The sequence below is a fragment of the Haemorhous mexicanus genome, chromosome 11, assembly GCF_027477595.1.
Source record: "Haemorhous mexicanus isolate bHaeMex1 chromosome 11, bHaeMex1.pri, whole genome shotgun sequence".
In the NCBI taxonomy this organism is placed as follows: domain Eukaryota; kingdom Metazoa; phylum Chordata; class Aves; order Passeriformes; family Fringillidae; genus Haemorhous; species Haemorhous mexicanus.
The window spans coordinates 14272662-14294601 of NC_082351.1; the positions used below are offsets into that span (position 1 = coordinate 14272662).

The window sequence follows — 21940 nt, forward strand, 5'->3', positions numbered from 1 at the left end:
TGAAAGCCTCCCTAGATTTTCATGCCTCACCTGCCTGTGAGACAGGAGCAAAGCAATTTGACTCCTTAAATTACTCTTGGAGACCTGACAGTGAAACCTACTGATTGCCTTAAGGTTACAAGGCAACAAAGTTTAAAAACACCCGCAACAACTAAAAAGAAAGGCTCTTAGCCAGAACTGCTTTGGGATCAACATCCCTGGTGGTTTTCTGTTTTACCTACAGGCTGCACTCCTGCTTACATGGAACCTGGAAGACCCTGCTTTCCATGTTTTCAGCCAACAGCTAGCACACATTTGAACTCTGGGTTTCCTTTTCTGTCCAAAGCCCCCGGGGGGGTGTGGGATGATGCCTTACCTCCCTGGCGGATGGAGTCCTCCAGCACTGACATGGCAATGGAGTCAGTTGTAGCAAGGTCCCGTGGGTCACCTGAGGTACAAACCCAGCGGAATGGCCCAAATCCCAGGGAAAAAATGTCCCTAGGAAGAGAACATGTTTCATTAAGAGATAGTTGAAATTCTTTCCTTATTTATCCTGGCTGCTAGCAGTGCTTTTTCTTTCATTAGCTGGAGACGGAAGAATTTGAAACATTTTCAGTGCACTAATCTAAACAGAAGCATCAAGGACCATTAACTGAGAAATTAAACAGTGCTGTTTCATGCAGCCATCCATTGGTGTCTAAAAGTATAGTCAGGCCAGAATTTTGATAATCATGTTGGACAGTTCAATCGAGTGCATCATCAGATGAATTGCATCTTTTCTTCTGTTTCATCAAATATACTCTCCCTGCTGCCTGGTCTTTGTGTCCTTAGCCCAGGCTAACCCTGAGTGCATCTACACTGTCAGACAAGGGCAGGTTCTGACCGAGTGCCTGAGTCCAGACTCATTTGCTGTCCACATTGTTTATGTACAATAGTGGGACACGCTTCACTTGAGGGCCGGAAGAAAAGATCTAATCTGGCTGGGGCCTTACTCTATGCCCAGGCTCTTATTCACATGGCATAGGCAAGCTAAGCATGAGTCAGAGGAAAATGAGTTCTAAATCCAGTCCCTCAACAGATGTCCTGAGCTCAGCTGTTTCCACAAGCAGCATGTACAGTGTGGGTAAGAGGCACAGCTGGTGCAGAAGAGTGTCCTGTTTCCATCATACTTTTAACTTCAGGGCACATATAAGGCTTGGATGATTTGGGATTGGTCTTTTCTGCTCTGAAGAGACAAGCCCTCAGCTTTTAGCACCTAGGAGTGAAGTTGCCTCTAGTCACAGCTTGAGGCTGTGACCTCACTCTTCTTGAGCAGAACTGCTTAAGGAAAAGTCATGTAAAGACAAAATGCACCTACTCACGTAAAGGAGTGAAGAGTGTTGATTTGACAATGGCTAGCCTACACTAATTCTGGCATAACACTTGTGAGAGCCATTTTTCTACTGCTGTTGCCTCCTTTTGATAATTTATCATTGCAGATCACTGTCAGACTGCACTAATCTCTGCAGTACTCTCCCTCTGAACAGAGGGAGTCACAAGGTACTTGACAGCATATTCCCACCTCTGCCCAACATACCCCATGATGTGCTGAACATAGGAAGGATATCGAAATTCTGTTTTATTTGCTCCTTTTTTTGCAACATCAGCACCTATAAAAGAATTTTAATAGTCAGTCACTAAATGGAGGAAAACTATAAAATGCAAAACCAGACTGCACACAAGATCCTAGGAAGGTTGTATCTCAGCCAGGGAGGGCCAGGGGTCTCAAAGAACAAGACAGAAAGAAGAACTAAAGATTAGAATTGCATTGGCCAACCCTGTCCTACTTAACATACACAGCATGATTGTTCTCCTTTCCCCCTACAGCTCCAGGATTTACTCACCAGCTCTCTGAGCTTCCAAGAGAAAAGCATTGCCATAATCCCAGAAAAACATGCCCTTATCAGCTAGTTTGTTAATAGCAGCTACATGCCTCTTCAGACTGAAATAAAGAAGGAAACAGTTATTCTTGATGAAATATGAAAAAGGATAATATCATTGACTAACCAAAGGCATGGCAGTAGGAGGAGACAGAGGGAATGGAAAGACCCCAGATAAATTCAAACATAAGCCCACAAGATATCAATTGAGATGCTTTCAGTCTCTGCAGCACCTGTTATCCTCAAATCCTGAAGGGATTTACAGTCATTGAGGAAACTTAAATAGCAAAGAGGTGTCACTCATATCTTTCAGCCAAGCCACACAGCCAGGTCTGGGGATGGAGGCTGATAAAAACCAGCTTGCACAAAACTGCAGAACAGTTTAAGTAGTTCACAAAGCAAGCAGAGAAAAAACTGAAAAACAGAACATCACTGTTCTGGCCTCTACCTTGGCCCAAACTGCCCAAATTACCCTCTTTTCCAGCAGAGGACTGGTACACCCTGATTATATGGCTTGAAGAGCAGCTAAATTCAAAGGTTATGAAGATGAAAGATCAAACCCCTCACCTCTCTTGTACCAGTGTCCGGAACTTCCCTGGGTTGGAGGAGAGCAGCTGCTTTCCCTCCTCAAAGCTGAGCTGCACTGGGTAGTACCCCCCATTGAATGGGTTGTGGCAGGAGGTCTGGTCAGAGCCCAGGTCAACCAGCAGCTCTCCTGTTGTGTCCAGCTCATGCACCAGCCTCTCCCTAGGGGGGACAGCAAATGAACACAAGGGTGATCTCCCTTTCTGAGAGCACATTTTCATGAGCATCCAGAGTAATGTACTCAGCACTATATTTAATGTCTCTTCCAAGTTTGGGAACTAATTCCACACATTGACCAAAAAGCCAGAGCATTAATGCTCTCATACTACTCACCACAGATCTACCACATTCCCATGGTAACCCAAACTGAGGGCAATTTTATTCTTTCTTGCTTCTCTAGAAAATAATAAAAAGATTGGTTGAAGAAAATGCACCTCATTCTATCTTGAAATGTACAAATCACACACAGAATCAAACCCAGGGGAAAAAAAAAAAGCCTGTATGTTGTTTTCAACACTTATCTCAGAAACAAATCTTTCAACATTTACATAATTGTTAATCAGGAACTCCATGAAGCTTGAGTGATGCTGCAAGTGCAACATTAGTTGTAATTGCTCCATGCATATTCATGAAACTAAATGAAGACACATTTAACATGTACAAATGATGTGAAGAATGAGTAGTCGCTAATAAAGACTGCTGCAGCTTGGGAAGTTGGATTCATGTTCCAAAGCAGACCTGGAATGAGAAGAGGTGTCCCTCGACCCCTCCTAAGAGCAAACTACAATGGCACGGGGCAGAAGGATGTGGGTGCAGGGTTAGGAAGCAGAGTTAAACGCACAGAGTCAGGTTACAGGTCATACCTAAGGCGGGCAATGCAGTGGTCCAGGTTGTTAGAGATCTCCATCAGCCACCCCTGCTTGTGGCGTTTCACAAGTGCTGCTTCATCAACCTAAGAGATAGCAGAGATCTTAAAACCCCTATTTCCCCCACTCAGTCATTTTTACCTTTAGTTTTTCAATTACTCTGCAGGAAAAAGTAATAAAAAGTAAAGGTAATAGCCCTACTATTACCGAGAGTTATACATATATATAGTAAAGATATAGATTTTATATATATATAATTATTGTTCAAATGCTTATTTTTCACCTCTGATTTTTTTTAAGCTTTCTGTTCTTTTACTCCAGGCTTAAAGCAAGAAATAGACTTTTTTGATACATCCCTTCCCAAAATATTTTATGAATCAAAATTTATCATTGAAATTGTATAAGAGATAATATAAGTATTACGTAGATTTTTGTGAAAATAATATTTTTTAATAATTAAACTGTTTTCATTGATCAGCCTAGAGAGACATTTCTGCCAGGCTGCCCAAGATGAAGCTATGGTTTGCTGAATAAAATTAACCCTCACTTTTGTTCTTGAGCTGGTGGTTAGAAACCTCAACCAAATATGGAAAGAAATGAGGAAAGCATTTTCCTGTCCCAGCTGCCTAATGCTGCTGAAAAATAGCACAGAGCAAAACAAAACTACGTTTTTAATTCCCTCTTGCTTGAACTTTGAAGCTCCAAATAAGCTCAGTCCCAAATCTGTACTCTCTCCTGTGCTCAGCTTCTGTGTGTGCCAGTGTGTATGTGCCTAAGGGACAGCTGGATAAAAATATAAATGGATGGACAAACGGATGGATGGAGGCTTTGGCACAAATTCCATATCAATGGTCCAATGTAGAAGCTTGCACATTATTAATACATTTATAATGAGCTATCAGTGGCATAAGGCAAGAGGCAAAATTAATTTAAACCCATATTTGGTGGTAGCAACAGATTTAAACCCCCCACAGTGATGTGTGTGCACAAGAACACATGACCTGAGCATCTTCTAGTATTTCATTAAAGCATTTTTTTACTTCTCTATAATCTTGCCTCATCATTTTAATTCTTTCTCATTAAAAAGGTATTTATATGTAAATTAAATAAATTCTGTATTCAGGAGTTGCTTGAACACCAGGAAACCTTTTCTTTCCCAATAATTCTTAGCATGGAACACCATCCATCATTTTTCACATCAGTAATGAAGACTATCCTTCCCAAACCCCAGATTATGATAATAACAGTGTCACTGCCAATGGAATTATTCAATAAAGTCAGATGCCGTGGGGGACAGCTTCTTCTGAGCTATTTAAATCAGCACAGGAGGAAAAATATAAAGTAGTCGGTATGAATTACAAGAATTGGGTTCATTTAAATCCCCACATAACACAGATCAGATCTATTTAAATGTTACCACATCCTACATATTTTACTCTAGCTCCCTCTGACATTCCTAGTCTTTCACAGACTTGCTGGATCAAGAAAACTCACTTCCTTTGAACCACACTTTCAAAAATATGCTCATTTTTGGATCAGCATCTCAGTAATTTAAAAAATTGCATGAAGAGGATGAGCTAATGCTGCCTCCAGTATAATCCCAGAGAGCCCATTGCAGCTCAGAGGAGATATCTGGCCCTCCACACAATTATTTCATAAAATTACAATCAGCTTCCTGTCAAACAGGAGAGGTAAAATACTTGCAGAACTAATCCCTTCTGTCAGAGCTTTGGAAGCCCTGGCTGACAAAATGATCCCTTGCACAATTCAATGCCATTTGCATAAATAGTTCCTTAAATAAATAATATGTTCATATATATAGCTATCCACATGTGCTCCTGAGACTCATTTCCGACAGGGATCATCTCACAGGAGATAAAAACCAGGCAAAATTCAGTCTCCTGAACAAAATCATCTGCAGCCATAGAGATGAAAAGGACAAAGGATGGCTGTGAATGGCATTCACTGAAATCTTTCCTTTGAATTCCAGCATTTGAAAGACCATGATGACAGAAGTCTGAATAAAGATAATTTATTCTTAAATAATTTATTCAATAGTAAATTGAATAAACTTATTTAATCTGGAGGGAGTACCTGATGAGATCTCAAATGCATGCAAAACCCAGGTGCCAACAAAACCACCTTTGCACCCTTTCTGTAAAGCTGCTGAAGCCCAAGCCTTCCATGAAAGACCTGAGGCAGCCAGAGCAGCCAGGGTTACTGCACGTGACGTGGGCAGTCTGACCCACTGTGTTTTAAAGTTTAATTGTAACTAAAATGGATCAGATTGTGATATTCTTATTCTTTCCACTGCAGTGTGGCATGCCAGCAGCAGAGGTTTCCCAGCTAACTGTCTAAAAATGACTTTAGCTGAGAAAGCCAAGCTCCCACTCCAGTCAGCTCTGACTGGGGCTTAGTTCTCCAAAATCCCTTCTTCTGAGGAGTAACAAGAGCCCATCACATGCAGATCTGCAGAAAAACCCAATCCATTTTGGTCAGCCTTGGATCTGCTCATCCAGGAAGGTTTCTCCAGAGTATTGAAACCAAAGCCAGCCAGAAGCAATTCTAAGTCCATATCTTTGCAGTCTGATCCACTGAGTGAATGAATAGAGAGTGGAAAAACAGTGAAAAATGCCCAGTAATGCCAAAAATAGACATATCTTAGAAAACAGAATATTCTCTGAGTTTGGTTTGCCAGGGTTGCTTCAGGAACCTGTCAGATCAGAAGAACGGGGGTTCTGACTCAGCATGAGAAGACAGAATGGCAGCACTGCTCTCACCTCTGCAATGATCCCCACACAGCCAGCAATGACTGCAGCCTTGGCCTGGGCCCCGCTCATGCCCCCGAGGCCAGAGGTGACAAACACCTTCCCAGACAGGTCCTCTGCCTTCAGGTACCGCCGGCCCGCGTTGAGCACCGTGAGCTGCACACAACAGACACAGCCATCACCAGCAGCCTTTTGCACTGCAGTCCTGAAAGTTAAAACAGCTCTGTCCCTTTAGCAAACAGACTTTGAAACTCTGGGGTCATCAGCACCACGAAACACTTTAATCCTTGAAGAAGGAAATAGTCTCAAAATGATGTTGTGAAACCATCTGTCCTCATTATGCTTATTTCTCTCACCGTGGAATAAAATAAACAGTGGTTCCCAACATGCTGCTCTTGCAATAGAGAGACTTAAGGGTGGCTGGAAAGAACAGCTAAGGAAAACAGCCAAGAAAATACTTTTATATAGCACATTTGGTCAATTCATACTTCACATTTTGTAGCTGAATGTGAGCTCAGATTGAGATCTTGATCACAAATCCCTACAAGTCTGTGTTCTGGATAAGACATATCTAAGTGAAAAAACATTAATTTTTAATGGAGCAGGCAATGAGAATTTCTTTAGCAGCCAGAAGTTCCTCTCACAGCAATCCAACCCACTCCCATAGCCAGCCACCATGGGAGAAAGTCTCCTCCAAGAGGTGCTGCCAGAGCTTTCCCCAGGTCCTTACCACGGTCCCATGGACTATTCCCTGAGGCCCAATGTAGCAGTAGCTCCCTGCAGTCATCTGGCCATACCTGGGGACAGCAAGGAACACAGTGACACCACACATTGCTCAGCCTGGAGTGGCACTTCACTTGTCCCCTTGTGCTTCCAGTACAACAAAAAAACCCTCTGTGTTTCACTTTATTGTCAAAGGTCTGCTGTTACCAAATTCTCAACTTAACAATTTTACCATTAGCAGTGCACCAACATATTTTTGGAGGAGTGTTTAGCTCATTGAGTTCGAAAATACATGGATCAAAACCTGAGTGGCATTTAGCAGGGTGACCAAAGGACACTCTTCTTCACCTCACTGGAATCTCTGTGTCGCTGGGTTTCAGAGCACTTGTGCCTCTCAGACACAGGGCCACTGTGGAAGCTTTTAGCCCAGAATTAGACCACATTCATACTAAATTCCCAGAGAAGTGAGGCAGCTCTTTGGCTGTTTTAATTTATTCTCCCCTTGGTACACAAAAGAATGATAATCTTGTGCTCATCAACAGTAGAAGAGCACGTAAAAATCATTTATAAATGATCACTTTTTACTTCAAAGTTTCTTTTAGCATGAAAGAATGTTTTATAACTTGTGTTTTCCATAGACTGCAAAACAACCACTGAAAATTAGAACTAGCAAGTGCTTTAAGTGGGTTATGATTAAGGCTTTAGGCTATTGTTCTGCCAAGTCTCACACATAAACCTAATATTAATTCCTAACAGACCTCAATTACATCCTTATATATGTGGCTGAACATAACTCAAACTCTGAAGTAATTCCATTTAAGTGTGCATTAATGCTTTGCAGCATCAGTACTTCATGCAGCACAGTTGAAATGCATCTGCATTAGAAATTTTAACCAGTCACTGCTTGATGTCTGAATTATGTTTTAGTCAAGTACTTGATATATTGTTATAGTGAGCTATCTTCTTACATTGTTACACCCAAAGCAAACATCTTCTCATATTCATCCCTGGAGGAATAGTTGGGAATAACCTAAGAAAACAACCAAAATAAAATCCACTTAAGCAAATTAGAGATTTAAGCAAGTCTTTTAAACAACCTAAATTTCTTTAACTATTTCTGTAACTATTATATAAGCAGAAAAACATTAGAAACAGGAGGAGTAATCCAGGTGTTTTATTTCATGTATTCTAGCATTAGAAAAAAAGATGTCCAGTCTTCTTGGCACTGTGACTGCCACACAGGTTTTAAGGAGGGCAGTTCTCCAGCCACAAAACTAACCAGCAGGGGAATGGATGTTGAATGGCTCAAGAGACTGGCAAGGAGCCACTATTTCCACTTGGCCACCTTGCCTTCCAAGCAAAGCAGTCCAGATATCTGAGCCTCTGATTAATAATCATGTTTGCTCACTGAGGGCTTTTAAATCTTCCAGACTGAGCCTAGCTGAACTGTTTGGGGCAAGGAAGTGTCTCAGACTCAGTCAGAACAGAGGTTTTCTGATGAGGAGGAGGCTGTTCCCTCCATCACTGCAGATCAGCACCCGTGAGGTGACAGCAGCTGTGCTGGCAAAAATGCTGCACAACTTGGACCCCACATTCTCATGTGTGCTGCAGTAAATTCAGACAGTATAAATCATATTTTAACTCAGCCAACACTTGAAAAGGAAATAGAAGATGAGGAAAAATAAAACAAGCTGCTAATACCTACCATGCCATTGGTAATGACCAAACGAGGAGCACGCTGGTGGCTGGGGAAGAGCCCCAGGGGATGCCCACTGTACATCACCAGTGTTTGCTCCTCTGTCATCTCTGACAAATACTGCATCACCAGCCAGAACTGAAATGAAAAGCCAGGAAAAGAGGGACTTTGCATCTTACATTTCCTGGTTTTTGTGAAGCTGCTCATCTTGGAGACTGAAGGCAGCAATAGAGATAACGAGGTGCATTCACATATGGAATAACAGAGCTCTCAACACATTCTTGCTTTCAATAATGTCCTTTAAGGGATATCACTCACCAGGAAACACAAATCATCAACTAACAAAAGTCTGAATAAGTTCCAGCATAATTTCCCCAGTACAAACCCCAGATATCCTTCACTTTTAAAGCCATTCTAATTTTATCTTGAGATTAACCACTTGTATTTGGCACTTTTCTGGCAATCCTTCCAAAGCCAAACTGCAAAATTTTCCCTATAGAAGTGATTAAATACTCATGCTTATTGTTGATCCTAATCTGAAATTCATCATTTTCTAGTGCAAAAAAATGGTTTTTATAATGTGCACTTCAAAATGAAATAGCTTTTTTTCTCAGGGGAAAAAAGATAGCTTTCATTGTGGACACAGAAGAAAATCCAGGATGCATCCTGGAGTACACAAATGTATTTCAGCCTTGTCTGCCTAATTCAGTGGTTACTCCTAATTAATGCCAAAATGTACACTTTGACCACCTAATTTGGCTTTAAATTTAACTGAAATCCATCATTGTCTGTGACAAAGCCCATAGAACTCCACAGGACTTTCTAGTGTGTGTCACCTAGGCCTGTGAGAAACACCCCTGTGCAATATTGGAATTCAACAGGTACTTGAAACTAGAGTTTCTCTAGGGACACAAAATTTTGAGGGGGGAAAAAAAAACCCCAGAACTGCTGATCAAAGAGGCAGCAGTATGAGTGACAAATAAACACAGGCATTTCAGCTCTGAGGCTGAGACCAGAAGTAAAAATGGTACAGATTTGAAGCCAGTCCCTTCTAACACAGGCAATTCCCAAGCTGCAGGTTCAGTTGAACTGAAAAGAGTTAGTCAAGTTACTGTCTTGCTTTTTATGGTTTGGTTTATGAAAAATGTTGAATAATTGAATTTATGTCTCAGGACAGAACAGGTGCTGAACTCTCAACTCCCTAGCAGTCTGGGAAAAACATCCTAATAAAACTAGAAGCTGTAAGATAAATGGGACTTTTGGCATTGAAAGGCATAACTAGCAAGGAGGAAGACCTGTTGAGTTAGCTCTGGACATAGTTCTTTCATTTGAAATTATCCAGAAGAAAGCACAGGTCTGCTTGGATGATATAAACCAAACTGAACCTATTTACTGTGAGTTTTGCAATGTTAGAATTTTCAAATTTTTCAGTGCTGCTTTCAAGCTACAAACAGAAGAAAATGTTCTGTGGTAACTGAATCATTCATGTGATTGCTACTCTAAGTAAACAAAAATAAAAAGGTTTTGTTTGCTCTGCTGTGAAAGAGCTGCAAGTCATAGGACTGGCTTGGATGAGAACAAGAGAAAAGAGTATTTCTGACTTTGGCAGCACTTCTACCTCACCTTGCAGCCCAGCATCTGCCTAAGAATTGTCAGACCAATAAAGGCCAATATATAAACTGCTGGCACTGCTCACTACAGAAATGCTGTAACACTCACAGGTAACAGGCATTTACTAATTAATGCACAGAATAAAGAAATGGTGAGCATTGCCATGGTATCCCTATTTGAAAAAAAAAAAAAAAGGAAAAAAAAAAGAGCAGTTTTGCCTCAAAATCTACCTAAGGCTTCCATTTAAATTCTAAATTAAATTTACCAGGTTAGGAAATTGAAATATGAATTTTCTTTTAATCCCAAATGAGAAATCCCAGACTGGGGAGAAATCCCTGTTCACTCAGTCCCATGCTACATTGAAGAACCCATTCCTCTCCCCAAGCTGGGAAATTCATTCACACATTAGTTTTGCCTGGGCTCTTTAATAACCAAGAGGCCAGATTGAGATAAAGCCACAGCAAGGCACAAATGTGATTCTTTATGACAGAATCTGGCTCCTTAGGTCAGCTTTTGGCAAATCCAGTCAGAATTCAAGACCTTGCCAGCCTCCAGGAGTGATGCTGCTCTCCAGGGGGATGCAGCTTCCTACCTGTGCTGATTCTGACCTGCACTGCAAACAGAATTCTAAACATGCTGCTGATTCCAAAGATCTCCTGAAAATGTTTCTCATATGCATTCTGCAATGCTTAGAATAAAGAGAGTGTATTTATTGACCTTTGTTAATATAAGAGAACAGAGATTATACAAACACAATTTCAAACAGTCTCTGATTTTAGAGAGGCTTTTAACCACCTGCCATTATTCTTAGAAGGTAAAGGCTAAGGTGCAGCATGAACTGGCCAGCTAGCACAAATATTAACACCTAATCTGATTTACTTGGAAAAGTGACTCAGAATGGCACATTCTTCAATCAAAGCCTTTTTTTATTCCACTACTTGTGAAAAATGTTGCAAAAGTCCCACAAACAGAGCACAACCTGTTTTGTTTTTCAGATTTAGGCTCTAAAATTCTGTGCTAAATACTCAGGCCCATACATATGCATCAAAGAAAGACAAAGAAGTGGCCTTTTACCATCCTACACAGCTCAGTGTGTTTATGGGGTCATGTTTGGATTTCTGTTGGGCTGTCTGTGCTCTCCTTACTAAATAAAGCTCTCTCCATCTACACAGTTCCTAACTGAGCACTCCCCTATCCAAACAGGATGTTTTGGAGTATTTTAAGGCAACAACTGCCAAGAATGATCCCAAGCTGCCTGAGCAGAGTGTGCATGGGGGAGGGTGAAACTGGCTCTGCAAAGGAAACTGCAAACCCAGCAATGTCCTACCTGTGCCCAGTTGCTGAAGACCTGTCCATTTCCTCCATAAGTGATGAGCTCCTGAGGAAACTAAAAAAGGCAATTCAACACTGAGGCAAGCACTTTTCTCAAACCTTTTGCTGTATTTCTGAGCTATTTTTGCCATCTCAGTAATAAATCTTTTCTAGAGGGTATTGCATCAAAGCTCTCCATGTTCTTGAAATCAGGAAGTAACATTGTAAAAGTGGTAAGTTTAGAAAAAAAATTTAATATTATTTTTAAAAATTAAGTATTTGTTACTGTCACACTGTCACTGGGATGAGCTTCTGAAGACACAGGAAGTATCAGCACTAATTTTTCAACATAAATTGTAGAAGCAATGTATCAAAAGCTGAGCTCTAGGTCTCAAGCAGTGGCCAAGCTCTTGTATACAGTGCCTGTGTGTCTCAATTTTTCAGTATTTATGTGAGAACACATACAGGAAGTATTTTGCCAATTTGCTGCTGCCTATGAATCCAGATTCCTTTTACTGTACCTTACCTGAGCCACAGAAGGATCCAGATTATTCATGATCATCAGCATGATGGCAGCAGCTGATTTGGTCTTGCAAGGGTATTCTCCTATGGGGTAAGCTCTGAAATGGTAGGCACAAAAATTTAGAAGAGAAACTCCAGCTCACAAGAGCAACCAGAACAACATACCCCACTCAAATATCTCTGCTTGCCAAGGATACTCAAACTTGTCTGGGTTGCAGGCTTTTGTTCAGAGGGGAAGAGTAAAGGAAAAAAAGCATAGTCCAGAAGTTCCATATGTACCTTAACAGGCAAATCAGGTTTTAACTATTATCAGAACGAAGCAAAACCAAGGAATTGCATTTGGCTTATCATCTGCTGAATTATTTAATCACAACTGATAAATGTGGTGGCCAAGAATACTCAATCCTTTTAACTGAATTATTTTCAGGGGGGGGGTGGAAGTGGCCTCTGCAACAGTTGCCAGGCCAAGCAGCCAAGTCCTGCAGTGCCAAGGAAAGCAGCATCCCTGGAAGTTGCCTTCAGGTTCACCTACCCTTCCTATTTAAGATTGTATCTAAGAAAAAAAAGCCACTAAACTCAGTTTCAGACTCCAAGAAACTCTCAAAAACAGAACTAGTTAGGAGAAATAAGGACCTTTTCACTAAAATGCACTTCATCCACAAGCTGAGAGGTGAGGCATGGGAAGGAGTCTCAAAGTTATCCCAGCTCAGGTGGCTTGGCACTGATGTCCTTAATGCACCTGGCTGTGGTCATCTCTTTGTTATCTTCTCCTCCCCCACCTGTTTGGCTATCAAATTGCTCTAAAACTCCTACTCTTGGATTTATTCTGTAGCTGTTTAGAGCAGGGACAGTTTCCCTGCTGTGTCTGCACAGCTTTTAGTACAATTGTGCTGAGGCCTCTAAGGTATGACACCTGAAGGAAGCAGGACCACTGATCGAGAGTTTTAGTCCTTCCTTTTCTGTAAGCAACACCACCATTACCAAGGCTGAAATTCCTAAAGAGGGACAGGACCTTTTGGCATGGTTTCTAATGTTCTTCCTTTTATTGGACCTTGGATCTTCAGTGGCTGGACTCTTGCTTTGTGCAGGGAAAGTTACACTGAAAAGGTCAGGCTGAAGTGTGCCAACAACAAAAAAATAGTTGGACATCCACTGTCCAGCTCTGGAGCCAAGATCTGGAATGCATATTCCACAGATTCAGCAAACGGGCTCCTCCCATGATCCCATGCACTTTATCCTGGCTTTTTACATCAGGATACTAAAACAAATGCCTTGTAGTCATTGCCAAACCAGGAGGGAAAGCCTCTGAGTTTTTCCACAATGCTTTTTTTATTAGGGATTTCTGCAGTTCTAAACTTGATAAAAGAGCATTTCTGTGGAATGATACCAATTCATCAAGAGGAGATATTTACACATAATATTGCTCAGAGCATAAGAAACCCTACTTCAGTTGAGTGCTCTGACATAGGAACATGACTTAAATGGAGCCATGGTCCCTGGGACATACAAAACAAAAATCAAATGCTCTCAGACTACAGAGATCAAAAGGCATTTTCTCATTGTGAGAATACAACAATCTATTAGAAAATGATCAGTGAAATGATCACAAAATAAAAAAAAATTGAAGTTGTCAAAGGATCACTGATGCCAGTGATAGAAACAAGCTGCTGGACTGTTTCATCCAAGCCTACTTAGAAGGTGTCACCATCTGTAGTTTAATACAGGGTCCTCTGAAGTCTAGCCCTGCAAAAACTTTCAGAGAGTCTTCTGTTTCTTCACTCCTTAGCTGAATTCTGCAAGAGCTCACCCCAGGCTAATATGAACAGCATAGAAACATGGCTGTCTGTAGAAATCAGAGTGCTTTCTATTGCTTTATTCAGATTTCTCTATGGACATTAACCAGGCCCCTGCTGATGCAAAAAGGAATCAATCAGTCTAAAAAAAGCAGCTAGCCCCTGGCAGCCCTCACTAAATCTGTTCTGCTTCACAAACATTAGCCCTAGCAGCCCTAGAATGAAGTGATGGTCCAAGACCAACAGGCACAGCTTATTACACACCAGGGTCACCTAAAGGTTCCAATGGAAAAAATGCACTGCCTTACTTCCCAAGCCCAGAGAGCTTCCTCTGCTCTGAGAGTATGCTCAACCAACCATCCATTCACCTGGTCTTGCTTCTTGGTTCAGCTGGGACTTGACTCACATCAGCTCAGAACTATTGCAAGTTTCCTGTCAATGCTGAAGTCTCTTAGCAATGACTGACCCCTGGAAACCAAGCCCTGCCATGGGGCAGAGAGTTTGGGACCCTGTGTGGGACAAAGCTGGGCTGCCACACCCACAGCCAGGCCCAGTCCTTCACCTGTGCTGACTGAGCTCTCCAGCAGTGACACTGCCCAGGCCCACCACAGCCTATCCAGAGGGGAACACTCTGCTTCCCTCCCAGTCCCATGGAGCATCCCAAATCACACAGCAATCCTCCCTGGAAATAAAATCACTGCAATATGCAGAGCATCCAAAGTATCAGATGATGAGCTTCATTTATATGTTATGAAAACTTCTACAAGAGGTAAATTAGGATGCACCAAGGCCACTCTTTAAAGGTCAGTTCCACAGGTGAAAGCTGGCAAGCAAATGGCAGCTGAATGCAACATGAACCATCCAGTCCTCACCTCATCTCAATATCTGGGCAGAATCTGTACATGTAGATGTGGCCATACAGCCTGAGCTCCTCAGCAAATTCCAGTGCCAGCTTCTTTTGGATTTCAGGTGGGAAATAACGCAAGGCATTGCGCAGAGCCAGCTGCCAAAATACACACACACAAAAATAAACAAGGGAGAAAAAACGAGGCACAAGAGAAATGGAGGTAAGTGGGTGGCCCTGAACTTTGACCAGACTCAGGTGGAAGCCTGCCTAAGCTGTTGCAAGGACAATGCAATTCAAAAGGCTAAGCTGACACCAGGGGAGCTTCATTCCTGCTTCCCTATTGCAATGGTTCTACCTGCACCTTTCCTTGTAGGTTCAATTGGGGTAAACATGGGACCATCCCCTTCCCACCTGCCTCCCCAAACCTGACTGGAGAGACCTTGGGGACTTGGTGAGTGGTGCTCAATCTTAACATCAGACACAGACAAATTCTCTCTCGCAGTGCCTGGGGCACTGGACTACCAAGCAAACATTGTTCAAAAATCCCCAAACTCCAAGACACTGAAGATCCTGCAGTACTTTCCATTCAAAACAGGATCTTGGCCCAGAGTTATGTGACATACTCCCAGATGAAGATATTAGTGGGCTAAGTTTTATTGCAGATTCACTCCATTTAGCATCCTAATGTATTGCAGAGGGTGTTGGGTTATATTATTTTATTGATGTTATATGTATCACTTCCAAATTAGCTTAAGTGATTACTAGGCACTCAGCTAAATCCTGCAGATGACACTACGTGGCTCACACTCCCTGTTGCCTTCAAAGACATTAGCCATGGTTTGCAAAGTACAATATGTCCTTTTGCATGAAAGAACCCATAAATAAATCATTATCTTTAGTAACAGCCTGCTAAGGCATGTCTCTGTATTCTGTGTTTCATTTGATTAATACCATAATGAGAACAAAGATTTTGTCATCTTTAAATAGCCAGTTTCATGCAAAGATCTTATAAGTTCCCTGGCAAATGGCAACGCCATCCAAAGGATTTTTAGATTAAGAGATTCACAAATCATGTGGAATTTCATATCCTCCTTTGGCTGATTTTTTAATGGCCGTGGAAAAGATAGAAAGGGATCAAGTTTGCTTCCAAATCTGATAACAGTTCAGGTTTTGAGAGGGCTGAGTAAAGATCTTGTGACTCCTGCCATTGGCAGTTCAGCTTTGGAAGTGCCTCCTGGAGGGGGTGAAGGGTGGGCTGCAGTACAGATATCCAGAGCAAAGGCATCTAGAATCATCCACACTAATTATCATCCCCAGCAACCCTGGTGAGCAGTGCTGGAAAGCCCCACAAAACCCTCAGCTCAGCACAAAACCCCTTATTCACCCTGTCCCTGGTCTGGCTGCGATGGTTGGAGCTTCAGCTACTTCCTCTGAGCACTCTGGTCACACATCCCTTGGAGCAAAAGGAACAATAAAACTAAAATGCCTCATACTGAGGGAGGTTTTTGTTAGCACACTGCTCCTGAGCAGGCATACAGCTTCAAGATCAGAGAGGCTGTGCTGATTTACACCACCTGAGGATCAGACCAGTAAAATCCTACAAATTAGAATTGCCATTCCACACAGAGAATGATGAGAGGGAAAATCTATTTACCAGATGAGAAAATGCAGATTCCATCCTCTAATGCCACTCCATTCTTCTCCAGTTAGATAAGCAGTCATTTTCAAGGGCATGCTATTGATAACACAAAAATCCCACCTCTATCCACACAGTGACAAAATACAGGGGCATTTCCAAAGTCAGGCTCAGGGGTGAGCAGTCATCACAGGGGGTTCTAGATCTGAGAAATTCCTAAAGCAAAAATAAAATCACCTGCACCCCTAAAACCAACAGGCAAACACTGGTATTTTGGCTGCCTTTGAGAACTACAGAGAACTAAAAGGCTTCCATTGTGGCAAGGATCACCCACAGTCTTTGATCAATATATTATTTGCATTAAAATGAAACTGATGGACAAATATTTTTCTTCACTATTTAATTCAAGCAAGAAAAATCAGTTTTGATTTTCAAATAGATTCACTTAGACTGAGCCTCTATCCTATTACTGTTACACATGTTCAGAAGCCTGAATTTTGATGATGCAAACATTAATGAAACATGAACTTGAGTGTCACATGAAATGTGGGAAAGGCACCTTGCACAGACAATAGAGGTCTTATAAAAGAGGATTAAAGACTATGGCTTGTTTAGCTGAATGGAAAAAGGTGATATTTGATTGCTGTCTCACTGCAGGATAAAAGATGAAGCAAGAAGAAGCTTCAGGGAAATGCTGGAATGGAATAAATAGCTGTGAATTACCTGTAAAAAATGTAGGCTTGAAATTAGAAGAATTTAAATGTAAGATATTGTGAAACAATCTCTCAATAAAAGAGCTGGGGTGCACAAAATTGCTTAGATGAAACCTGACTGCTTTATGAAAGGGAAATGGCCATGTGCATTGGGAAACATTTTACATATTCATTATTGAGAAATAAACTGAATAATCTGAGAGAGACACTCAAGGAGGAAATTCAAATAGGCTGATCATTATGCTTTTGTGGGCAGACAATATATTTAATTAAAGCACCATAAAAAACTACTATCCTAGCCTTTTATAAGGATTTATTTACTTCTGACACACTGTACTTGGAATATTTTTTTTGCATTTGATAGGTGTTCTTCCTTATCATAACTTCCATTGACAGAAGCTTAAGCTGCTCATGCTCAGTACCTCTGAAAAAGTAGGTCCAGAGCTCAATGGCATCAGAAATTATTTGCAGTTATAGTCCTGAGTTTCATAGGCTGTTTTAAAAAATTATCTGCTCTAAATTTGCTGAGTTACTGATTTACTTCAACCCTGCACAATGTAAGCAAATGAAAAGTCTTCCTCTTAAATCTGCCAGCTGGATTTAACATTTTGTTATTGTGTTTAAGCTCTAACACTATTAGGGGGTCTTTTTTTTTGTACACTCCCCAGAATTTTTATATTATAACAGGATTCTACTGCTATTTAATCAAGATTTAGACCTCTCAGTGCTAAAATATAATCAAGACAGCCCATGTAATCCAATCAATCAGCTGTAAATTTCTGTGCTGGGGTATTCTCTTGAGAAATCAAGTAAACCTGCCTGTTTGTTAATTGGTGTTTGTTGAAGAGCCAGAAGGAAGCCTCTTCAGAAGGAATGTCATTCATTTCCATTTTCTGAAATGGATCATCAGGACTTCTAATTTAAGATCCTTGAGACACTCAAGCATTAAGGGTTGCAGTCCCTGTTTACTGAGGGAAAGGGGAGCACAAGGAGAGGAAGTGACTGGTTTAACTCCACAATTTCATTGTTAGTTCTGCCCCTTTTCCAGTGGAGGTGGTGCTTCCCTCCCTCCTGGTGACATCCAGACCCAGGACCTTTGGTGGCACTGTTCTCTAAGCAGTAAGAGTGTTTCTTTTATTACTCTGCCTGATAGGTCCCATTTTCAATCAGCTCAGCTGGGAAGTAAACATGGAGATTTCTTACTGGCCATTGCCACAAATGGGTGTGAAAGTTTAACCAAGTTCTTTATCAGCCAGATGTCCCAAAACAGGAGCTAATACACCAGCCTCCCCAAACCACATAGAAACTTGTTGGAGTACCTCAGTCCTGGATGTGCAAAGAAATCACAAAGGTCAGACATTCAATTTCTCCCCCAGAAGGCTGAAGAACAGCTTCAGGTGCTGAATGAGTTTTCAGGCCCTGGTTTTCAGCTCTTCACCCTTAGATGAGCCCAAGCAGGAGGTCCCAGCTGCTCCCCAAGGAATGGGGAGCCAAGCAGAGCCAGCACAGCCAGGGCAGGCAGCTCACCCACCTTGTGCTACCTGAGGGAGGAGAGCAGAGCAGCCCAGGGATGGCAGCCAGGGCCCACCAGCAGGTCTGCCCAACAGGCAAGACCAGGCTGACCTGCAGGTCCAGGACCAAGCTGGAAGTGTAAGTCAGGACCAGGTCTGGTGATCTTACCATGGAGAGATGGAGCACAGAGATCCCTGGAGGCTCAGAGTGGGATGTCAGCCCACAGGAGGGAGAGCAGACCCAGGAAGGCCAAGACTGAGTGCAGGAACACCCTGAACAGAACCAAAGACATCTCCAGCATAGCCAAGGCTGAAGCCCAGACCTCAGCCTAAATGGAGCCCCTGAGCCTATGGGCAGAGGGTGTGGGAGGAGACCTCAGGAGAGGCTCATCAGGGTCATCAAGGCCCATTACTGACCTCAGTGCTGCCCCAGAAACACCAGATGCTGCAGTCAGGGCACAGAGGACCCTGCTGGGTGGCAGGGGAACTGTAACATGACTTGGCTCTAAGATCCATACGGGAATTCCTGTCTGGATAAAGCCATCCCATTTTTCCTGATCCTGGGCAACACAAAGAAGTGCCCATTGTTTCCAAGTTACTCCAGCTTTCTTGGAACATCAGTGAGTACAAAGCATGCAATGTCCTTGTTCTGCAAAGCACACACCACACCTAGGCTTTAAGGGCAGTTTCTTTGAGGCATATTTACATTAAGATACAGATGCTGAGACACAGAAAGCCAGGGTTTCCTGAGATGTGGAGGGAGGGAAAGAGGGAGGATGTGGCTGTTTCAGGCCTCAGGCAAAGAATGCTGAAGGAAGAGAATTCAGGAAGCATATAATCAGAATCAGTTCTGAGATACGGCTCAATTTATCCAAGAAGATTAAAGCTGGTATGATAGGAAGAATTAGATACTTCTTCAGCAAGTCCCAAAACACACAGTTCTTTATAAATCTCACTTACAGGATTTCTGTTATAACCACAAAAGGAGGCCCAAGAAAATAAAACATTGGCAGCGACAAGGTTTATTATTGTAACAAGAACTAAAACTGGAATGAAGGCATATGAAAAGAGGGAGAAATCCAGAGGAAATCAGCAGAGCATTATTAACTTCACTTCTGTCAAAGCTTCCCCTGAATATTTCAATTAGAAAGTGAACATGAAGCCATATCTAAAGACAAGTCTTATAATATGTTCAGCATTACACACTGTCAACAACATCTGGAAGCCTGTCTCAAGATGACTTAAAAAACCCTTACAGACAGACAATCTTCCATCTACATGCTTTTCTAAGCATGGAGCACTTCTTAAAAAAAGAGATTTGACTTTTCAGATGTGAAAAAGATACCAGCTGAGCCTCTAATTCTCTTAAGAGCTTTAGGTGGAGGACTAACCATAAAGTAAATCGTAAAGGAAGCCTTAAAACCTTTAACAGTCTAATGAAATACCCAACTAGCATGACCTCTTATCACGTACAGTAGGTAAAATGGAGAAATGAGAGATGGATGTTACACAGTCAGCTGGGGGCAGAAAACCAGTCAACTGCTCCAAACCTCAAAGGAGGCAGGAAACTATTCCAGTTTCTGTGTAGGGAGGGAATACCTTGCCATTGCCTTCCCCTCCACAGGTTAGAGAGCAAGGTTTGGCATCCTCTTGAGAGACACCATCTCCTGAAATTGGGACTCCTTCCTGCTATATCAGACTTCTGGGGAAAAGGGATTTAGGAAAGGCAAGGAATAAAACAGAGATGATTGGCAATGTTCTGACATGCAGTGAAACTCACTCCCCACTCCTTTATCTTCACAGCCATCACCACAGCCCTTCTGCTCGCTTAGTAACCACACTTCCATGGGTCTGAGCTGTCCCAGGCACAGGCAGGATGCCTCAGCCATGAACGCTCCTGACATTGAAGTAAATCCTCTCTGGATACCTCACAGCTGTCCCTCTTTTACCCTTTGACAAGACTCTCCTCTGTTTGTGGAAGTGACTTTGAAAGAATTTGACTCCTGATGCCAGTGGGGAACTCCCACGAGGGCAGGGAAGCTGTGTGCAAGTTATTATTGGGGAAGGAACTTCTGTGCTCTGAGCAAAATGTCTCAGCATAAGTGATGTTACATGTGATGAAGCACAGACTTCCAAGCTAAGGAACCCACCTTGTCCTCTCCCACACAAATTCCTAAGCATCTCCACCCATTGACCATTATTTTTTGCTGCTGATTTTTTAGTCTTGAGCATGAAATAATGCAATGAATACTTTGGTGTCTTCGAAGACTATTTAAACAAAAAGAGACAGGAAAATAATTACGCAACTAAAGACAAATCATTAACTCCCTACAAACTCACCTGAAATCCATGCCCAGACTTCTGTACAAAATAAGTCATCTTTGGGGTTTTTATGTAAATTTACACATGTGTAGCTGCTACCATGATGCTGATTCATCACCTTTGATGTTTATTGTATTGGAGGGGTTAGCTTTCACTTACATACATATGCAATGGTTTTGCAACAGCGTTCTGAATTTCACCTCTGAGAAACAATGCTGGATTGCTTCTTGTTTAGCCATTTAAAGCCATGGAAGGTGCTGTGCAGAAAACTTCCCTCATATCAACCCAATTATTCTGGAGGAGGGAGAAAGGAAGCGAGCAGAAGAGCTTCCAGTCCCTTGTCCCATTACAGAGTGGATTATAACACCAAGGAAATACATTTGACACAAAGTTAACTTCCCATTCAGAAAAGCATTTGAGGCAATCAGGTTTGCTGCCCCAAGCTGCCTTTATCTGAAAGGAAGAGAAATGAGGCCCTGTGAAAGCCCACGTTACCTTTTTCTCCTGAGCAGTGAGATTGGGTGTTCTCACGGGTGCATGGGGTATTCCTTTTCTCCGACCTTTGTTTTCGGGCAGGGGGTTTAGAGGAAGGCCACGACAGATTTCCTTCAGGCTGGTCATAGCTGCTGAGGAAATAGAAGGAGGAAAGGCAAGGCAAACTGGAGAGGTATGAGGAAAAAGGGAGGTACAAGAAAGGGTGCTGGAAAGCAAGGTGCTGCACAATTCAAATGTGCCACCACTCCAGGGGGATCTCCAGGAGGACAGACTGTCCTCTGGCTTTGGCAACCAGGGCTGTCAGGCTGGGAGGGCAGGTGGTACAGGTGACACACCTCCCTGCTCTGTGCCATGCCATTGGCTCTTCTCTCCTCCCCCAAAATGAATGATTCACAGTTTGGTTATTCTCTGGGTGCTTTGTCAACTGGTGCTGTGCTAAGGCACCAGAGAAAATTCAGTCACCTTCCAAATAACCTGGTCCCCCCAATGTTCACGTGAGAGTCATGGTCTGGAGCAGGAATATTGACTGAGACATCAAGAATTGTTCATTTATGTTGCTATAGCTTAGGAACTAATGAAAGTTAAGGATTACTCACATCACTGTTCATACACACTGTTCAGTTAAGATGATCATTCTCTGTTT

General features: G+C 42.2%; 1 protein-coding gene across 1 annotated transcript in view; it reads right to left on the reverse strand.

Moving 5' to 3' along the window:
• The window catches only part of UROC1 (urocanate hydratase 1), a 36507-nt gene extending 14916 nt beyond the window's left edge, over positions 1-21591 (reverse strand). Inside the window, exons 1-14 of the mRNA XM_059856556.1 lie at positions 21298-21591; positions 14646-14776; positions 11985-12078; positions 11475-11534; positions 8546-8674; positions 7809-7870; positions 6848-6914; positions 6130-6273; positions 3347-3435; positions 2817-2879; positions 2466-2645; positions 1863-1960; positions 1556-1628; positions 356-477 (exon numbers count right to left, since the gene is read on the reverse strand). Coding sequence (XP_059712539.1) covers positions 356-477; positions 1556-1628; positions 1863-1960; positions 2466-2645; positions 2817-2879; positions 3347-3435; positions 6130-6273; positions 6848-6914; positions 7809-7870; positions 8546-8674; positions 11475-11534; positions 11985-12078; positions 14646-14776; positions 21298-21423 — 1438 coding nt within the window. The 5' untranslated portion in view covers positions 21424-21591. The remainder of the gene's footprint in view (positions 1-355; positions 478-1555; positions 1629-1862; positions 1961-2465; positions 2646-2816; positions 2880-3346; positions 3436-6129; positions 6274-6847; positions 6915-7808; positions 7871-8545; positions 8675-11474; positions 11535-11984; positions 12079-14645; positions 14777-21297) is intronic.
• Between the last annotated feature and the right edge of the window lie 349 nt (positions 21592-21940).